Here is a 22518-nt window from a genome sequence, read left to right as displayed (position 1 = left end):
TGTTATTTATTCAAGTATTATTGTTATTAGTAGTATTATTTAGAAATTATTAGTATTATAACAAATATTATTATTATAAGTATTACTAGTGTTAGTATTATTATTATCATATAGGATTTCTAATGTTGCTGCCAATATAAATGCTATCATTTAAAAATGTAACTTTATTGTTTTAACTATTAGTATAAGTATTATCATAAATAGATTTATTATTATCATCATTACTATAAAAATAACACAAACTTGTTTATTTATCATTAATATTAGTATTAGAATCCTTTTATATTTATTATGAATACGACCACTAATAATTCTTATTAAAACCATAAGTATTATTAAAATTACTAATATCGTTACAAATATCATTTTTATCATTTTACCAACTGTATTAAAATTATCATTTTTTTATTATTACTAAATGTATTATTAGTATTATTATTTATATTATGAGTATTACTAAAATTATCATGATATTAAAATTATCCTTCTATTAAATTCTTTATCATGGTTAATTTTATAACAAGTGAATAATATACATGTGAGAATATATTTATATTACATATAAGTATGTATTAATAATATTATCAAATTTTATATAAATATTCATATATAATAAATTAGGTATTCTTAACATAATATTAATCAGATAAATATATACATAATATATAATTTAAGGATATAATATATATATATATATATATATATATATATATTTGTTCGATTACGAATATACGTTTTAATATATATACAAATGATATAGGTTCGTGAATCCGAGGCCAACCCTGCATTGTTCAATATCGTCATATGTATTTTTACTACAAAATACAGTATTGTGAGTTTCATTATTCCCTTTTTAAATGCTTTTGCAATATATATTTTTGGGACTGAGAATGCATGCGCTTTTATAAATGTTTTACGAAATAGACACAAGTGATCGAAACTACATTATATGGTTGAATGATTGAAATCGAATATGCCCCTTTTTATTAAGTCTGGTAATCTAAGAATTAGGGAACAGACACCCTAATTGATGCGAACTCTAAAGATAGATCTATCGGGCCCAACAAGCCCCATCCAAAGTACCGGATGCTTTAGTACTTCGAAATTTATATCATGTCCGAAGGAGGATCCCGGAATGATGGGGATATTCTTATATGTATATTGTGAATGTCGGTTACCAGGTGTTCAATCCATATGAATGATATTTTTGTCTCTATGCATGGGACGTATGTTTATGAGAAATGGAAATATGAAATCTTGTGGTCTATTAAAATTATGAAATGATTATTTATGATAAATAAATGAACTCACCAACCTTTTGGTTGACACTTTAAAGCATGTTTATTCTCAGGTATGAAAGAAATCTTCCGCTGTGCATTTGCTCATTTTAGAGATACTACTTGGAGTCATTCATGACATATTTCAAAAGACGTTGCATTCGAGTCATCGAGTTCATCAAGATTATTATTAAGTTAATTATAATTGGATGTATTATGAAATGGTATGCATGTCGTCAATTTTCAATGAAATGAAAGTTTGTCTTTTAAAATTAATGCAATGTTTGTAAAATGTATCATATGGAGGTCAAGTACCTCGCGATGTAACTAACTATTGTGAATCGTTTGTAATCGATGTGGACTTTGTCCGGATGGATTAGTGATTACGCGGTGTTTAAGTAACACTAATGGATGTTATGAACTCCGACGGTATTTTACGAGTACCGTTCCCTTGTACGATTGGTTAACCATGGTTGTGTGAATTCGTATCTAGCATAATTAAAATGTGAACTATATGCTATTGTTGTTGCTAGCTTCTTGTGAATTGTGGATAGTAGTTTATGCATGATGTTTGCATGGTTTTCGAATTGCTAGCGTGTATGCGGTATGTTAAGTGATTGCAAGTAAGTAGATTATGTATGAACATGTATAATTATTGCATTCACTAAGCATAAGCTTACCCCTCTCGTTGTTTATCTTTTTAGATGCAGGTGCGGACAAAGGGAAGGGGGTTGTGGGGTACTAGTTCCCCGTGTTGGATTATTGTTGAAGCTTTTGAAGTCGACCAAGCGTTTTGGGTAGTTTAGCCCCAAACCATGCTCGAAGTGTCGTTTGGATTATAAACTATCATTTGTAGTGGGTCGAACTGGTATTAAACTTAATTAATGGCCTTCGTGCCTTGTAAACATTTAAATTGTGGAACGTTTTAAATGGAACTTGTGGAATGGTTTACATATTTAATTGGCGCGTAAATGTGTATTATTTAAAAGAAAAAAATTTATCGTATGGAATACGGGTTGGGTTGTTTAAGTTTTTGATTTTCTCCCCCCATACATTGGTATTTCATGAGCATATAAGTGTGTAAGGGTGTGATGGCGCAGATTTTTATATTGCATGAGGAATTTCTCCCTTAAGTCTGCGAAACACGTGATACCGTTGGGTGGGAGCTTGGCGGACCATTCTCTGGCAGCAGACTGTAGGACATTCGGAAAGAGATGGAATGCCACCTCATCACTTCAGTGTTGGGTTTTCATGGCGCCCTCGAAGATTTGCAAGAAATCATCCGGGTCAGTTGTGCCGCTATACACCCCCAAAGTGGCCGGTATGTCGATGTTGTCGGGAAGGATACAGCCGGCTATCCGTTCACAAAGTTTCCGGCTGGTAGCAGACATCTCAACCGGTCGCTTTGCCTTATTGCCTTTTATTAGAGCAAACAGGTTTTCAAGTGCAGTGCCTTGAACGGCTGGTTGTGATAGAGAATGCTTGTATGCCGGCGGCGCAGCTTGCACAAGGAGCTCGGTTATCCAAGCGTTGGCGGCAGCTTTTGCAACACCATCATTTCCTGCACCGATAATCGGCAGGGGATTGGCCCTCAAAATGTCGGAGCCTTGCAATTGTTGTCTTCCCGCTGAGTTGGAACTGTCTCCCAACATGGCCTTTAGCTTCTCGATCACTTGCTTTTCAACGTAAGCAGAGATCATCTTGGTGATCATTTCAGTGTCATCATGGGATGATCCAATTCCACTTGATCCGCCGGTCTTGGGACCAGAGATGCTGAGATTTAATCTTCTGCCACCGATTAGTGACTTCTCACGTACGTTTTCCTCACCGCCAGAAACGTTCATTTCTTCATCAGAAGTTTCGCCTGATTGAATTTGGGTGATGGATTGTTTCTGGGGTTGGATTGATTCCACAATCGGTGGGTTTTCTTTGTTCAAACTCGGTGGAACGGTGTCAGTCGTTGCTTTCTTGTTTTCCGTTTTGCCGCCTGGTTTAACTGGATTGTTCATACCTTTAGGTGGCGCCATTTGATCAAACCAAAATCGTTATGTGTGAAATAGATTTCGGGTTTGAGTGCAAAATTAGTGGAAAAGAGTGGATCGAATGTTTTAGCTCCAATAACTGTGCAAACCCCGATTGAAATCTGGATTTCAAGGGCGTAAAACAATCGATGGAATTAAGCTTATTCGATTGAGACCGAATAAGTTAATATCTTAAATGATGAGGAGTTCCGATATCGACCGGAATCTTTATCGGAGTGGAGTTAAGCAACTAGAGAAACGTTATCGTAGTAGATCTGGGCAGAGTAACATTAATGCATCCAGTATTGTTGAATGAATGATCTTGTATGCGTATTTATAGATGTTATGAGGGAATGGTGACGTGGCTCATGTCTCTTTCATGGTTATAACAAACTTCGCTAATCCCAAGGGTTGACGTGGCACATGTCTCTTTCATAGGAATAACAAACATATCCTAATAAACTTTCCTAGATTTGTGGCTGACGTGGCGTGCAGCCCATTTGTGTCTTTGTTTCGGGATCATGTGCTTGTTCCGGGATCATGTGCTTGTTCCGGGACGGTGTGCTTATTCCGGGACGGTGTGCTTATCCCGGGACAAAGTCCTTGTTCCCGGGACTGAACACCTGGGTTGGAAAGACATGGTAATCCCGAGAGTGTGGCAGATCCAGCTAGAGTGTAACGAACGAGTGTCTTGCTCTCGCCCAGACAAAAGGGGTTTCATCTGATGTTTATTTCAAGTGTTTCATCACGAAAGTGTTATGACCGGGTAAGATTGTGACCGGTTTGTGGGTAACTTTGTAAAAGCTGGCGGGTGCCCGACGTTCATGGTCCAGTCGGCCTTCTTCACGTGATATGGTTCTTGGTATCTCAATGCTTTTACACTCGGACGAGTGATGCCGGTAGCCTGCACACACATCCGGGTAAGATAAGTTTTATGTTGTGTCCCGGCTAGCTCTTTATCCGGTACGCTTATACCCGGATGCCTACGTAAGTAATTTTATGATCAGGCTACTAAAGTGGAACCGGGGAGATGTTCCTTGCCCGGGGTGGTTCATGCCGGCTATACTCTTGTCGGAGTATTACTAGTAGTGTGCTTTTCTGAGACGGATCATTATGTGTATCATTACTCGCATTAATAAAAATAATGTTATAAACTACAATGTGACAATATACTATTGTTCGATATTTATATATAATCATTTAAATTTAGTACTCGTTTTAATAACATTATCGAAATAAAAATTGAAACCAGTGAATAAGAATGACTAAAGGATATTCCATACCTGTGGGAAAACTCGTTACCCGCGGGTTAGTAAGTAAACGAGAATCCACAAGAAGAGGTTAGGTATTTACATACCGTTTAATCGCCTCCGGGAGAAATGATAATTGAATAACCGTAATCGGCGATATGTTGGGGTGTTATTTATTGAGTGTGGTATATCAATTGGAAGCGTGAAGCAGTAAACTGGAAATCATATGCTTTGCTTTTGGCTTTAGTTGCATCTCAAATCCATTTTGCAAACAAAGATCATCTCCTCAGCGTTTTGAATGTGGGATTCAGTATTAAAAATCAGTTTAAAGTCAAGTGTAAATTTTTGTAGTTTAATTAGTTGAAGATTACGTAGTCCCTATGAATAGTTTTAACGGACTCATTTAACCTTCGTTAAGGCGAGGGATAAAATTGGAACTTTAAAATACTTTTAAGGATGAAAATTGCAAAAAATAAAACACAGGAATGAAACGAGCGAAAAGTGAAAAAACACAGGAATGAAATGGGTAATTTTGTCCTTGTTAACATAGAAAGCACACTTTAAATTTCAAAATTTTGACGAGTTAAACAGTTTTAGAAAGAAAAGTTATAATCAATTTATAGGGAAATATTCATTTGAATACTTAATTTTGCTTAAGATATGTACAATCACATGTGACTGTCTCGCGTTTTTAATCCTAGCCATTAACTATAGTAATCCAAGGGCTGAGATTTATCCTTTAGTTTTCAAGCAAAATTAAGAATGAAAATGAATAATTCCCTATAATGATACTAATAAAAAAATATTATAGGAAAAAGATCAAGTGTTACTGTTAAGCAACAGCAACCTAGAAAGTGAAAAATCTTAAAAAAAACAAATAAAGGTTCATGCAACAAATTGATTCATTGGGCCCAGTTTTTTAAAGTTTGATCATTTTGTTATCACGCAATAGGATGGATTTGAACAGCAATAACAAAGGTTAACTTAAAATTCAGTTTTCACCTTGATTCATATCCAGAAAGCGTTAGGTTTCACCTACATATTTACATCACAAATTTTATTTTCTTGATACCAAACGGAACATATATGCAACATATTGAACCCAGATAAAAATTACAACCGCTAAAACGATTTGATAGAACATAAAGTTGCACGTTTATTACCGAACCCATGCTACAGCGTCGATTTCATCTCTAGCTCCCTTGTATAACTCGAGTCTTTTAGCAAGTTCTTGTCTTTTCGACATCAATGTTGGATCTTCATCCAGTAACTCCCCTAGTTGCTTACCCTGAAAATGGCCCCGGATTATACGAACAACTCACTATGAAAAGATATAAATAAAAAAACCAACTAGACGTTAGTTTAGCATGGTTGCAAAAACTCACTTTTCAGGATCTTTAGTGGGAGTAATCGGCAACTCGGGGATTAAGCGGTATTAATCAGATTGAACTTTTTATAAACATAAATAATAAATTTTAAAACTTATGTGTAAATATAAAAAAAAAAAAATTAAAAAAAAAATATATAAAAAAAAAAACATAACTATAAACATAAACTTTAACATATTTGTCTAGAAACAAAAACATAATCGTTCATTTGCTCAAAAAACTATAAAATTCTAGTTTAAATTCATATTAAAATAAAATGTTGACCAGTCTTTGACCGAATTTGACCGGCTAAATCCAACTTTGACCAACAAATCCGATTTTGACCTATTAACCGATGTTGACCAATTAACTAATCGGATGTTGAAAAATCGGATCGTCCTGTTTGTAAAAAGGAGTAATAAGAGTTTAATTGGGAGTAGTCAAGGAGTTTTACAACGGCGTTGTTTAGTTACAGAATCATCTCGATAAGTACCAATTTATTATTCTAGAAAACAAATATGTTTTACGTCTATAGAAGACCAATGAAAATTTAAAAACCCGTTTAAGTATAACATGTTTCATCTTCCAAAGTAATGTTCAAACCCATAAATCATAGTTTTTGAATAAAGGAAACCGTAAGGTGCGTTTTTTCCGGAAAATTTATCTAGGAAAACTGAAAAACAGGTTCAAGTTTGTGTTTTTTCGGATATAAACTTTAACAAAAAAGAAATCCGTCTTGAATTTTATAACAAGAATTAAAACTACAATTAATTAACTTCTGTAACTAATCACAGCATAAATTGTACAAGTGTCTCAAAAACTCACCTCTTTTTTTCCAATTTGCACGTAGAAGTAATGGAGTAGATTATTCCTAGCTTCCTTGACTTGACAATAAACGACCGCTTTCGGTATTGTGTTCCTGAGCGTATCCGAAACCATACTAATATACGCCGATACATTTGACCCAATCCTCCTAAAATGTGCATCTGCATAACGATCTCCTAACGGGTCACTCGGGTTTCCACGTTCTGCACTCGGGTTTCCACGGTCTATTGGTGGTGGGTTCCTACGATCAGCAGATACAGCTCTGCGGTCTGCAGGTGAAGAAGTGGGCCCCACTTTCTCCATTTCCTGAGGAAGTTTTCTAAAGAAATCGACTGTTAGGTAAGAAGACTCCATTTCCACTAACCGGGAAACCGTTTTTTTACTTTCTTCACGGAACTTTTCTAACGCTTCACCGGCAGCAGCAGCTAGAGTAGCTTGGAGAGATGGAAACCGCCTTAACTCCTGTTTCAACCACTTATTAATGTTTGAGTCATGGATTCAAGTGTCGTTTTGTATCGTAAAAACGTGAGATTATTGAGTCTGACCTCGGTTAATCCGATTGATTTCCTGACAAGTTCTTTTAGAACAAAATGTACCTGAAAAAAGATTTAATTGTATGTTGCATACGGATTATGAACATTCTACAACGCGTGTAATGTAAACAGAACTTCGGGAGGTATTTTGATGTATGTTTCTAAGGTGAAATTATGATATTACACAAACTAAATCATACATAACCAGTGTTGTAAACGACGTCCGTTGCGGCTTTTTGGTGACTATAGCCCGTTTCGACCCTGTCCCGTCTTCTAATAAGTTGGTCAACGGTCAAAAGTCGGGTCAAATGCACGAAAGGTCGGGTCAACACCGGTCGAAAGTCAAAATTTTGGTTAAAATCGGTCAAAAGTCGGTCAAATCGATCAAAATTGACGTAGTTTAGTGTTACTTTATAGTATTGTATTAACGATAATAGCGAATATAGGTACAATTTTGTCAACGAAGGTGTTTTGACTTTTAAATATGTGTGCATATATATTTATACATAAAAGTCAACGTCCGTCTCGACCCTTCGTCACGACTGTCTCGACCTTTTAAGGTCCCGACCGTTTCGACTCCGTCGTGCGTCTTTTTCTACCTTGTATATAACCGTAAACAGGTTGTGAAAGTAGCATCTGGATGTCTCATTGCTGTCTTACGTTGTAATAATATGATAATTATAAGTTGTTCAAGTATTAAGAATATTAAAAACGTTTCAATAATAAATAAAAATAAATAAATAAATGCCAAAAATGAAACGCAACATTAATAATGAATAGAATAGAAATAGAAGTCTTAACTTAAGTTAGGAGAAGGGGTAAATAAGTAACTTTATATTAGCCCACCTATATAATCACCTTTTTTGCAACCAGTATGATTTGTGTATCTAAAAAGTTAATACCAATTAAATATTAAAAGTAGAAGCTACTTACAGCATCTACGGAAGCTTCAGCGGGCCCCCTAAAATAATTCAACGACCCCTCGATTAGGCGTCGATATCCTTGTTCTGGAGCAATCAAGTGAGGCTGATATCCATCCGACTCTGAAACAATTTTCTTAACATTTGGCAGCGAAAGATGCTTATCAAACGGAAGTTTTCTCAATGCAGCGGGCAGTTGGTTGTCGAAAACTCCATAGATTCGGTCTCCTCCAGGCCGTCTAACACAACAAAACAGCGAATATTTTCAGAATGACATCATCTGGAAATTGAAGCAATTAGAAAACAAGATAACAGCTTCGCTCACCCTCCATCTAGATGCTCCTTGAATATTTTGTCGAAAGCACGGCAAAGTTCCAGAATGGTGTACAATTTGGCCTGTACATTCACATTTGGGTGAAACAGTGACAGTAAGGCAATAATGAACAAAAAACTAGAGGTTACAAAATAGGCAGGTTGCGTAACTGGTCAAAATAGGATAGGGTTGGATGAGTCATACTTAGTAGAGGCTAAAACAGGAAGTATAGGGCAGACCAACAAATACTTCTAATAATTTTTTTATATTAAAATTTTGTGTTAATAAACATAAGCAAGATCAATACACTGATAACTTATCTAATCTCAGATTTAAAAACAAGTTTAAAAGGTGTACGCATCATTGCATTGTAATTAAACCCATAAGACTTTCAACCCATTTAACCCGTTTGAGGTACAACACCACTCAAGTAAATTGCCGCCTCTGATAACAAGATTATACACAAAAGCTTCTTACTCCATCATCAACAGCAATTGGCCTCCCAAGACGGTCCAGCTCAGCTTCCATCTCATCAATACCTTTGTTTATCAAGGCAATGATGCCTGGTATTTTTTCTTTTATTACAGATTCCAGATGCTGCACATAAAATCATCCAAATGTACTCAAGTTTTTGATACCTGAACCATTGTTGTTATCATTAATACGTGTTCTACATATAGACTTGTTTATACACCATTTTAGGTACTCATAGAGACCAAGGTTGTAAAAGTCGTGAGTCGGGGACAAGTAAGTCGGGAACTTGGAGGGACTAGTAGTCGGGGACGAGTTGGACGTTGACCACGTTGACTTTTGTAATAATTAAATTATACACAAATAGAAACATAAATTATAAATATTTCAAAGATAGATATAAGACACAAAAAATAATTTTTAAAAAATAATCTGATATAACTTTGACTTTGACCACAGACTCAGGCCCAAGCCAAGGCGACTCAGACCGGCTTCACAGCATTGACCAACTTTTTAGGATTTTTCGCGAAACAGGAGAGGTTAGTCCCCATACAGACGCATCAGCCGCCTGAAACGAATTTTACAACTTGGTAGAGACTACATAGTACCACACTTGACAAATGTAGAACTCAGTAAAACATCTGTAGAAACAAAAAAAGTGCACAAATATGAAGAGACGATACCTGTGATAGAAGTTTTGCAAGGTATTCGGAACCCATTTTACTGGCCAAATGTCCATAGTCTGGACTGGTATAAAAATACTCCTGCTCCCTTCGCCTTGCGTAAATCATATCAGTGTTTTTCATTATATCAGCTTGGGATCTATTCACAATCCCTACCCACGGATGTTGCAGACGATAAGCTCTTCCTTCAAGAACCTTCAGAAAAAAAAAAACACCATCTGTATTAACTATGTGAGAATTTATAGGCGGAGAAATGGGCAGACTGGATAACAGGTCATAATGGGTTTAAAGAGAAAGACCGATTAAGCATATGCGTTGAAATTGCCACATATGATATCTGTTGAAAAAAGAAGAAAGTATAAAAGGATCTCACGCACGTCTAATGCATTAGTTCCTTTGTCCATGAGATCAAGCTTCGTCAACACACCAAAGGTCCTTTCACCTGAAATGTCGGAATAATCCATAACAAAAAAAGCACCGACATTGGACGAAGATGTACATATTCGACCAACAATAACGCATGCATACCTGATGGGTCCACCTCCTTTGCAAGTTTAATAGCATCAGATGTTGCGATATCTTGATTTGCAGGAGATATTGCTAATATAATAGAGTTGGGCTGAAACATAAACGTCAGAAATTCAGAATTAACAACACACGAAGGAAACCCAGATTTGAAGTTCGATAAAATCAGATAAACATGGTATGCACTTCATCCTTTGTCACATTTTCCTTCAAAAATGAGCATATAATAATCATATTACCTTTTCAACATAAGCGCGAACCATCTTTTCTATGTCTTCTACTATAGTTTCAGGTTGCCCCTCTGCAAACAAATAGGAGCTCTGAATTAGTTAAAAGCTATAAATAACAGCAAAATTAGCATTAATCATAAAAACGTAAACACGCTTACCTACAGCAACTTTAGTCAATCCAGGTAAATCGATTAAGGTTAAGTTGACAACTGACAGAACAAGAAAAACAAGAAAACGTATTAGGATAATATACACGGTAAAGATATTTTAACAAAGATAAATAAACCCACCTTTAGGGGAGTATATGCTAAGATGAATTGGAATCGGGGATATTTGCTTTGACTTCCCTGTAATTCTGTCCGTTTCATCTTGAATCTCCTGTCGCACCAAAGCTTTGTAACAAAAGAAAAGTTAATATTAGTTTTATTGCATTATACTTATTTACATTTATTTATGATAAGAAATTCAGACTTGACATACAGAAATCAGTAAATCTTCTGCGGGGCATATGTCCAAATTCAGCATATTCTTCTCCAGCATCAGTTTTATGCAACTGCAGCACCAATGGTCTCCTTGTGACAATACCTGAAATATCGATTCATACGTGATTCTGTATCTCAAAAACAAAAATAAAAATATCAATATGGTTTTAAGAAATAACTAATCAACTAACTAACTAACTAACCAGATCCTCTAGGAAGAAAATCTCTCCCAACAATGCTCTCCAGCACCGATGACTTTCCAGAACTCTGTTTTCAGAGCAATTTCAATAGCACAACAACAAGAAATTTAACACAACTTGATTAGGCACTTAAACCTCTCCATAAATAAAGAAACATAAAACAAAAAAACAAAAAAACAAAAATAAACAATTGTGTTAACAACCATTTGACAAAGTAATTGTTCCTCAACAAACCATCCCAAGATAGCCTAGTGGTTGGGTTTTGATATCCTCACAAGTCTCATGTCCAAATCTCACTGGAAGCGTATCTGGGGCCGGCCAGGGTAAACTGTCCGAAATGGACGAAGGATAACTCGGTTAGCCGCGTACATCTGAATTAAAAAAAAAACACTTAACGGCTGACCGCTTACCCATTTAAACGTTCCTCACCAAAATGCAACATATTTTCACTTTTTTTTTTTTTTTTCTTTTATTAAGGCAAACTTACACACCCATACATCAATTTTCACCGCTAGGCCAATGACCCCTTCGTTTTCTTTGCTAAGAGTATATAATAGATAACACAAATTTTATACTACAAGACTAGATGTTAAATATTATCATAGCCCGTTTGCTAACCTTGATATAACATGTGTTAGGTTTATGAGAGTTCAAATTTTGACAAAGTAATATCCAAAATATATTGTAAAATAATGTAAGCAAAATACGAGTGTAATAATAACTTATGAGTCTTAACATTCCTCTTTAATTTCTAACCTTAATTTAAATGGAGTACTTGCTTTCAAGTATTAGACTAAAACACAATTAATTTGCCAATTTTCAAATTAACAAAAATTGGAAAGAAAATAAAAACAAAAAGTGAAGATGAAGATGAAGATGAACCTGGCCGCCGACAACAACGACGGAAGGAAGAGCGTCCCAGAGTGAATTCAAGGTGGAGTCAGTACCGCCATAATCACCAAGAACCGTACAAGCTCTTTGTATACGATTAACCAACCCAATTAAACTCTCCATTGTTGCAGCCATCAATTATTACAGATACAGATGAATAAATTAACGAAATTGTGGATAAGAATAAGACGAAGTTGCTGGAAGAAAGAAAGAAAGAAAGAAAGTCAGTCACTCTAGAAGCAGAATGTTTTTTATGACCGTCAAATGTGGATGGTAAATGGTTTGCTTCAGGGGAGCTATTTTATTTTTAATACTCCGTATTTAGTTATTTAATTATTTAATTTGGTTCATGTGATTGGTGTGGCTTAAAATATGGTAGTGAACTAACAATTGTTTTGTTTTTTTTTTAAAATTTTTTTGTTTTGATATTTATAAAGTAAAATATAGAGATGACTTGCCTCCAGTAATTTGCTTGAAATCGAAAGGACCAATGAGAGCGCGACATGTGACGCGAAAATCACATGTGATTGGAAAAAAAAAAATTAAAAAAAAATTGTTTTTACGAAAAAAAATTTCGCAATTTTTTTTTGCAATTTTTTTTTGCGAATTTTTTTTTTTACAATCACAGGTGATTCTGCATGTCAATCACATGTGATTATGTATGTCAAATCCAATCACATGTGATTATGCACGTCAAATCCAATCACATGTGATAGTACAATTCAATCACATGCGATTGTGCAGGTAAATCACATGTGATTGTCGAAAAAAAAATTTCGAAAAAAAATTTTCAAAAAAATTTTTCGAAAAAAATTAAAAAAAATTTGTTTTTTCTAAAAAAAAAAATTTTGAATTTTTTTTCAATCACATGTTATTTCGCGCCACATGTCACGCTCTCGTTGGTTCCTTTGATCTCAACTTAATTTATGGACTCAAATGAACATTCCTCGGACATGATATTGACATGTTTTTTATTTATGTCAATGATATTTTTATAATATATTCACTAATATAACGAATTTCTAAAAATGTATGAAACAAATTTGGATATTCTTTAAGGATTATAGCCAAAATGTCCACTCTCATCCAGGTTATTGCCCTAGAGCCCAAAAAAAAAAAAAACAAAAAAAAAAAACAAACAATTGCCAGAATGCCCTCGCAAGACGCAAGGAGCCTTGCGTCTTGCTCGCGCAAGGCGCAAGCTTGCGTCCTTGCGTCTTGCGACCTTGCGTCCTTATTTTATCAGAATTGGATTTTCTGGATAAGATTTCGTCAGATTTTCTAGATTTTTTCGTATAAGATTTTGACCTATATATAGAACGACCCTGGAACTTTGCATTCACAGTCTCATTACATTTCAAAACATATTCAATTCAGAGATTATAACCACGTTAAGGTACTCTTTTAAGCATTTTTTTCACTAATTTTTGTATTTATAAATTGTGTTAATGATGATAAATTTTTTGTTCATATATGTTGTGCGGGTTCTTTTGAGTATATTAACAACATACCCACGTATATGCCACAAGATTTTTTAAAAATTCGGGCAAGACTCCCAATTGCGCCCGTAAAACCAATGAATCGGAGAATATTGTTAAAAAAATGTTCTTAAAAAGATTGAATTACCACCCAATGCAGCTGTTTCAATGAGATACGTTTTTAATAATCATGTTTTTGATATTACTGACGATGATGAAGACTTTCAAGAGTTTTTACAATATGCAATTGTAAATGCTCCTATTGAGATTTATATTGTCGATAGAGTAAGAATGCATCAGCCACAACGAAACCCAGAAACAAAAAACTCGACAAACCAGCCACAACGAAACCAAGAAACGCTCCCAACAAAACAACCAAAATCACCTAAACACCAGCCACAACATTTGTTACCTTTGCATGATACCGAAGAAAAACTCGCAAGTAACAATTTAGAAATGGAACAACCTGAATTGCCACCTCCAAACACAGAAGATTTTGATTTTTTTAACTATAGTCTTGAAAACGTATGTAAAATTAAAGAAGGAAACCACCCGTTTGAGGTACCTGTTGTCGAAGATAGTGATTCAGATGGAGCAAAAGACGGAGACGAAGAATTCCAATATGAAGAAGAAAAGCAAGATCTGTCTGGAATATGCAAACTCTTTTGAGTCAGCATGAGGAAGAGCGCGAACATACGACTGAAATACCAATCACGTATAGGGTATCAGATTTAATTAAAGTTCATCACACTTTTTTGAACAAAGATGAGTTTATAAACACTCTATTTACAAAATGTCTTGAAGAAAACTTCCAAATAAAGCCTGTAAAGTCAGACAAAACTCGATACACCGCTAAATGTGTGTTGCCAAATTGTGAGTGGAAATGTAGTGCTTACAGAATACGATTCACTGAAAACTTTATGGTAAAGAAACTGCATAATGTACACACATGCTCACGCACACTAATTATGGGAAACAATAAACATGCAACCAAAAAGGTGTTGGGTAGTATGCTTGTGGATTCATTCAAATCTGCAAACCAGGAATATAAAGCAAACGATATATGAGCGGATATAGGCAGCCGATTCGGTGTCAGCATATCTTACAATCAAGCATGGAGGGCCAAATGTCATACATTACAGATGCTTCATGGTAGTAGTGAAGACTCGTATCGAGTGCTTCCCATTTACCTATATAACATTAAGATTCATGTGACGACCCGGAAATTTCTGACCAAATTTAAACTTAATCTTTATATGATTTCGACATGATAAGCAAAGTCTGTTATGTTGAATTTCAAAATTTTTGAATTTATTTCATGAAATCATTTGACCTTTAACTATTACCGACGATTCACGAACATCGGTGTGTAAAAAAATATGTATATATATGAATTCTATACATAAGTAATATTGTAATATATATATATATATATATATATATATATATATATATATATATATATATATATATAATAAATATTGAAGATTCACTAAATTATATTATTGGTAGATATTATATAATAAATGGTAATATATTAAACTTAATTACAAGTTTAAATATAATTGTTATATTAATATTATTATCATTACTAATATTATTATTAAGTAGCATTATTAATAATATTATCAAATTGATTGTTATTATTGTTATTAGTATATATATATATATATATATATATATATATATATATATATATATATATATATATATATATATATATATATATATTAATTATTCAATATATTTTATTATATATATAATTATTAAATGCTACATAATTAATAATATGTGATTTTAAAGATAGTTACAAGTTAAAATAATTGTTATAGTAATATTATTATTAATTTCAATATTAATAACAAAATTAGTATTATTAAGATGACATATAAATATGAAACTTGCGATATATAAATGGTTATATTATTATTATTACTAACAATATTATTATCATTAAAAAATATAAATATTATTATAATTAGTATAGTATTATGATTATTATCATTAATTATTATCATTTTTTTATCATCATTTTTATTATTATCGTTATTATGATAGTTATTAGAAAATAATATAATCTAATATTATTATCATTAATAAATGTAATTATTATCATTTTTTTATATCATTATTCTTTATTTTTATTATTAATATAATAATAATAATAATAATTATTATTATTATTATTATTATTATTATTATTATTATTATTATTGTTATTATTAAGTAAATTATTATTATTATTAACATTAATATAATTTGTATCATTAACATTATTAGTATTAGTATTATTATTAATGTATTATTACTGTTATTACTATTATTATGATTACGAACATGTTAATAACGTCTATATTATAAAATTAATAATAAAAATTGTTATGGTAAAAATTATAGAAAATAATTATAAATTATATGAATACATGTACAATTATGAATATGACTAGGAAATTAAGTTATAGGAATTGTAGTTATAAGTTTAGATATTAAACGCAAAGTTTATGATAAATATGATTATTATTATTATCATTGTTATTATTATTATCATTATATTATTAAAGTAAAGTAACATTTTATTATTATTATTATTATTATTATTATTATTATTATTATTATTATTATTATTATTATTATTATTATTATTACTATTATTATGATTATTATCATTCTTATTATTAAAAGTATAAAAATTATCATTTGTATTAAAATTATCATTTTTAATAATATTACCTTTATTAATAAAGTTATCATTATTACTATCATTAAAAGAATCATTAATATTATTATCTTTATTAGTAATATTAAGTATTATAATTATTATCATTTTTACCATTACTAATATTATTTTAGCATTATTATAATAATTATTTTAACAAACAAATAATATATATATATATATATATATATATATATATATATATATATATATATATATATATATATATATATATTTAATACTTATAACAAAACAAAATGTATATTTTTATATATAAAAATGAATATATGAACTATATATATTATTAATATAAAAATAATATAACTAATAAATTATATATATATATATATATATATATATATATATATATATGTTTGTTCTACTACAAGAATATGTTTTAATATATATACAAATGATATAGGTTCGTGAATCCAAGGCCAACCCTGCATTGTTCATTTTCGTCGTATGAATATTTTTACTACAAAATATTGTATCGTGAGTTTCATTTGATCCCTTTTACTCTTCAAATTTTTAGGCTGAGAATACATGCAATATTTTATAACTGTTTTATGAAATGGATACAAATACTAAAACTGATTTTGCGTGAGTTTTCATTTGCTCCCTTTTTAAATGGTTTTGCAATATATATTTTTGGGACTGAGAATACATGCGCTTTTATAAATGTTTGACGAAATAGACACAAGTAATTGAAACTACATTCTATGATTGAATTATCGAAATCGAATATACCCCTTTTTTAGTCTGGTAATCTAAGAATTAGGGAACTGGCCGCTAATTGATGCGAATCCTAAAGATAGATCTATTGAGCCCAACAAGCCCCATCCAAAGTACCGGATTCTTTAGTACTTCGAATTTATCATGTCCGAAGGGAGTCCCGGAATGATGGGGATATTCTATATGCATCTTGTTAATGTCAGTTACCAGGTGTTCACCATATGAATGATTTTTATCTCTATGCAGTGCGAAATGCCTGATATGAGTTGATGTTTATGAGAAATGGAAATGGAAATCTTGTGGTCTATTATATTATTGAAAATGATTGTTTATGATAAACTAATTAACTCACCAACCTTTTGGTTGATACTTTAAAGTATGTTTATTCTCAGGTATTAAAGAAATCTTCCGCTGTGCATTTTCTCATTTTAGAGATATTACTTGGAGTCATTCATGGCATATTTCAAAAGATGTTGCATTCGAGTCGTTGAATTCATCAAGATTATTATTAAGTCATTTATAGTTTGGATATATTATGAAATGGTATGCATACCTGTCAACTTTCGATGAAATGAAAGTTTGTCTTTTAAAAACGAATGCAATGTTTGTAATATGTATCATATAGAGGTCAGAACCTCGCAATGTAACCAATTGATATGAGTCGTTTATAATCGATATGAACGGGTCGTTAAAGTTGATATCATAGCGGTGGTCTTAGCGAACCAGGTCTTGCATTAGTGTGTCTAACTGACAGTTATTTAGATGCATTAGTGGGTCTAGACTTCGACAGTGTCTGCATGTCAAAAGTTTTGCTTATCATTTCGTGTCAAAAATTACCTGCTTATCATTCTTGGTTTAGACACGTCTTACTGCATTTAGTGCATCGATAGTGTATAGACAAATTCATATCTCAGCGTATCAGTTACTATAAACTTTGCCTGACAGCTTCCGAAAATTCCTCCGTAACTCATGGGATTCTGGTATTATATGTACATATGTAGATTATGTATTGAATAATATAAATCTAAGTCCTATAATATATATCATATCGAAAATCAATTCCCTGATCGTACGAGACGAATCTCTCAATTAGTTCGAGTCCCTCGGATTCCGATAGCTATTTCAATAGCTACTCTGACAGCTATTCCGATATAGATATCCACTTGAGCTCCGAAAGTAGCGTAACCGGAATGGATCAACCAATTAGCCATCATCAATTCTGAATGAATTGGGGATGAGTTCATAGTCGACTTAACCAATGGAGATGAAAAGAAGGCGATTCCTTCCATCAACCAAATTTCCCTCTTGGCCATGAACTTGAAGCACTTACCGGCGAACTAGTTCGAAACACCACCTTCACTTTTATTTCTAGAGTATCTCGCCACGACTATAACATATCTACAATTCTAAACCTTATACACCCGCTCGTTCCAATCGCCAATTATCCCGAAGTAATCGAAGAAGTCAACGAGCTTTGCGCCCAAGTAATGATTTTGGAAAATATATTGCAAAACTTACCAACTTCAGCAACATCACCAGCATCAACAGTACCACCAACATCAGCACCGGCAACACCACCAGCACCATTACCATCAACAACCACATCCGCACCGCAAACCTCAACTTCACAATCTGTCTCACGAGCATCAACGTCGTATGCACCATAGATACTAAGGAGTACTAATAAAAATCAACGATGAAGTATTGATTCATAACTTCATTGGAGAACTATTAGGCGGCGATTATGTAATCTCTAAAGTCTTAGAGATTATTAATTCTAGCTCAAACCGAAAAGCAAATGAGATTAATATCATATTAACTCATTAAATCCATGATTACATCTGAAGAAAATATATATGTATTTATATATTTTTTCATAAAGATTGTAATTAAAATTAAAAATTCTTTTGTACAAACTGTTAATGGTGAAAATATTTTAACGGGTAGGTAATACCCGAGGAATATTTAGATTTCACATTAATAAATTACACTGTACATTCTTCGAATCTGATTCAACAGTCATTTACTATCCTACTTACATCCACAGATATACGAATCCGTTCACCATAGAATAACCATTTTCATTCAATTTCATATTTGGATTTTGACTTATCAGAATCCAACAAGTGACATAATGAAGAAAACATTGGACAAAATAAAATTTGTTAGAAACAAACAAATTAACTATGAGAAATTTTGTTAAGAATCCACGCTAACAAAATCCTAGCTAACTGTTCCTAGCTAACTGTTAATTCCTTATTACATTTATTTATCGCAATTTTAATTCTCGTAATTTTATTTATCGTCATTTAATTTCTGTTATTTATTTTACGCACTTTAAATATCGTCGGATAAATCGGGACACATATACAATGTTTTGACATATCATATCGATGTCATCTATATATATGATAATGCTAAAAACGAACATATATTTCATAGCATTATTCCTCAAGAAAGACAAGCTTTTAGTTGCAATTGTTCTATTTACAAAAAATATTCGTTTAAATAATAAAAGGTGAAGACAAAAGACAGATTCGACGAATTGAAGACGCAAACGACCAAAAAGCTCAAAAGAACAAAAGACAATCAAAAAGGTTCCAATTATTGATAAGAAACGTCTCGAAAACACAAGAGTACAAGATTCAAAACGCAAAGTACAAGATATTAAATTGTACGCGAGGACGTTCGAAAATCCGGAACCGGGACCAGAGTCAACTCTTAACGCCCGACGCAACGGACTAAAAATTACAAGTTAACTATATATATAAATATAATATAATATATAATTAATTATATTAATTATATATATATTATATATATATTATTAAAACCGTCGGCAGCCAGAAACTCCAAGGGCCAGAAATGAAAATACCTCTCCGCGACTCGCGGAGTTTGAAGGGCTTTTTGCCGCGAGTCGCGGAGCCCCAAAAATCAAATCTGGCTATAAAATCAACCCGAATTCTGATCAAAAATATCCAATTTTTATCTCTCTCTCAATATATACGAGTAATATATATTTATATTTATAATTTATATTTTAATTTTAATTATAATTCTAATAATAAGGGTATGTTAGCGAATGTTGTAAGGGTGTAAGTCGAAATTCTGTCCGTGTAACGCTACGCTATTTTTAATCATTGTAAGTTATGTTCAACCTTTTTATATTAATGTCTCGTAGCTAAGTTATTATTATGCTTGTTTAAAACGAAGTAATCATGATGTTGGGCTAATTACTGAAATTGGGTAATTGGGCTTTGTACCATAATTGGGGTTTGGACAAAAGAACGACACTTGTGGAAACTAGGCTATGGGCTATTAATGGGCTTTATATTTGTTTAACTAAATGAAAGTTTGTTAATGTTAATATAAAGATTTACAATTGGGCGTCCCTATAAATTACCATATACACTCGATCGGACACGATGGGCGGGGTATTTATATGTACGAATAATCGTTCATTTAACCGGACACGGGAATGGATTAATAGCCACTAGAATAATTAAAACAGGGGTGAAATTACATTCAAGGGTAATTGGTGTAATTGTTAACAAAGTAGTAAAACCTTGGTTTACACGCAGTCGATAACCTGGTGTATTCATTAAACAAAGTATTAAAACCTTGTTACAATTCGAATCCCCAATTAGTTGGAATATTTATCTTCGGGTATAATAATAATTTGACAAGGACACTTGCAATTTATATTTATGACTGATGGACTGTTATGGACAAAAACCAGACGGACATATTGAATAATCCAGGACAAAGGACAATTAACCCATGGGCATAAAACTAAAATCAACACGTCAAACATCATGATTACGGAAGTTTAAATAAGCATAATTCTTTTATTTCATATTTAATTTCCTTTATTTTATATTTAATTGCACTTCTAATTATCGCACTTTTATTTATTGTTATTTTATTTTATCGCACTTTTAATTATCGTACTTTTTAATTATCGCAATTTAATTTTTATCGCATTTTTATTATTCGCAATTTCATTATCGTTATTTACTTTACGCTTTAATTTAAAGTCTTGTATTTATTTTATATTTTACATTAGGTTTTAACTGCGACTAAAGTTTTAAAATCGACAAACCGGTCATTAAACGGTAAAAACCCCCCCTTTATAATAATAATATTACTTATATATATATTTGTATTTTTATAAAAGTAAACTAATATAGCGTTGAGCTTTGCTTAAAGATCTCCCTGTGGAACGAACCGGACTTACTAAAAACTACACTACTGTACGATTAGGTACACTGCCTATAAGTGTTGTAGCAAGGTTTAAGTATATCCATTCTATAAATAAATAAATATCTTGTGTAAAATTGTATCGTATTTAATAGTATTTTCTGCGTAAATTTAATAGTATTTTATACCCCTCTGCTTTGACATCAAGTATTTTTGGCGCCGCTGCCGGGGAAACATCTTAAAAGCCGGAAGCGCAACGCTAATAAAAAAAAAAAAAAAAAAAAAAGATTTTTATTTACATTTATTAAAAGTCGTTTTTGTAAAAATTACGTTTTAATCATTCAAAAATATAAAAAGAAAAACAAAAATATAAGTATTTTTAGGATTTTGTTAAATATTTAAGTTTTATAAGTTTCTTTATCTTTATTTTAATTTATAAAAATATAAATTTTATTAAAAATCGTTTATTTAAATTAAAAACAGAAAACAAAATAAAAAAAAAAAAAAAAAAAATAAAGAAAAACGCGTAAAAGTACAATCTGTCAACTGAATTCTGAATCCCCGCGACTCGCGGGATTTTCCTCTTCATTCACCGCAACTCGCGGAGGTATTCTGACACTCGGACAAAAACCCTAATCACGGGTTTTAATTTATTATTATTATTATTAATTACTTTATTATTATTATTATTATTAATTTTAGTTTTATTTTTACTTTTTACTTTATATATGTATTTAGTTTTAATAAGTTTTTATTAAATTATAAAATTAGTAGTTTTATTAAATAAATAATATAAAAATAATATTTTTATAAAAATTGTACCTTTTACAACTTTTTGTATATTTTTATATTTTGTACCTTTTTAATCGTTGTAGCATAATATTTGTATTTTTTAGCTCATAATTAATTTTAAACTTAGTTTTTGCTATAGTTATTTTAACTTTAGATTTTTAGGCTTTGCCGTAGAATTCCTTAAGTGCTTTTTCTTTAGACTAAGATTTAGGTGCTTTAGAATTTTGCGACGCCTTTTTAAGTTTTAGTTTCTTTTTAAGTTATTTCCATTTGGGATTTAGTTTTTCCTGTAAGCTTTAATATTTTTAGACCTTTTACTATGTACCAATTATCATTCCAATTAGTAATTTCAATTTGCGATTATAATTTTAAGTTAGTTGTAGTAATAAGGTTAAATTAGTTAAGTATTTTTAAGTTTTGATAAGTTTCTTTTATTTCCGTCACCTTTTATTTTTCAACCATTTTTCTTTTTCGACATTTTTCGACGCGCAATCTTTTTCTCTCTTATTTCTCGCCATTCTAGTTTTAGGACTTAGAATTTTATTCTACTTCTTATCTAAATTTCTTAAAATTACGAAAATTTATTTTAAGTAGTTAAATTAATAGACA

General features: G+C 31.9%; 1 protein-coding gene across 2 annotated transcripts; it reads right to left on the bottom strand.

The window, feature by feature from the left end:
• Window positions 1-5532: 5532 nt before the first annotated feature.
• LOC139843723 (phragmoplastin DRP1E-like) lies at window positions 5533-12234 on the bottom strand. 2 transcript variants are annotated; one of them, XM_071833869.1, is made up of 15 exons: window positions 11980-12234; window positions 11101-11164; window positions 10896-11000; window positions 10706-10807; window positions 10574-10624; window positions 10425-10486; window positions 10189-10279; window positions 10038-10102; window positions 9661-9855; window positions 8984-9103; window positions 8519-8589; window positions 8207-8432; window positions 7286-7336; window positions 6741-7202; window positions 5533-5836 (listed from the first exon to the last, which is right to left on the bottom strand). In XM_071833869.1, exons 1-15 carry the CDS (start codon window positions 12121-12123, stop codon window positions 5708-5710), a joined length of 1938 nt encoding a protein of 645 aa, XP_071689970.1. In that variant the 5' UTR covers window positions 12124-12234; the 3' UTR covers window positions 5533-5707. The 2 variants fall into 2 exon arrangements, with proteins under 2 accessions (XP_071689970.1, XP_071689971.1); XM_071833870.1 differs by lacking the exon at window positions 11980-12234 and having other exon boundaries at window positions 10896-11025; window positions 11101-11145.
• Between the last annotated feature and the right edge of the window lie 10284 nt (window positions 12235-22518).

Source organism: Rutidosis leptorrhynchoides, chromosome 4 (assembly GCF_046630445.1).
Source record: "Rutidosis leptorrhynchoides isolate AG116_Rl617_1_P2 chromosome 4, CSIRO_AGI_Rlap_v1, whole genome shotgun sequence".
NCBI lineage: Eukaryota > Viridiplantae > Streptophyta > Magnoliopsida > Asterales > Asteraceae > Rutidosis > Rutidosis leptorrhynchoides.
The sequence above is the reverse complement of the archived record's forward strand: the minus strand, read 5'-3'. Positions and strand labels throughout refer to the sequence as shown.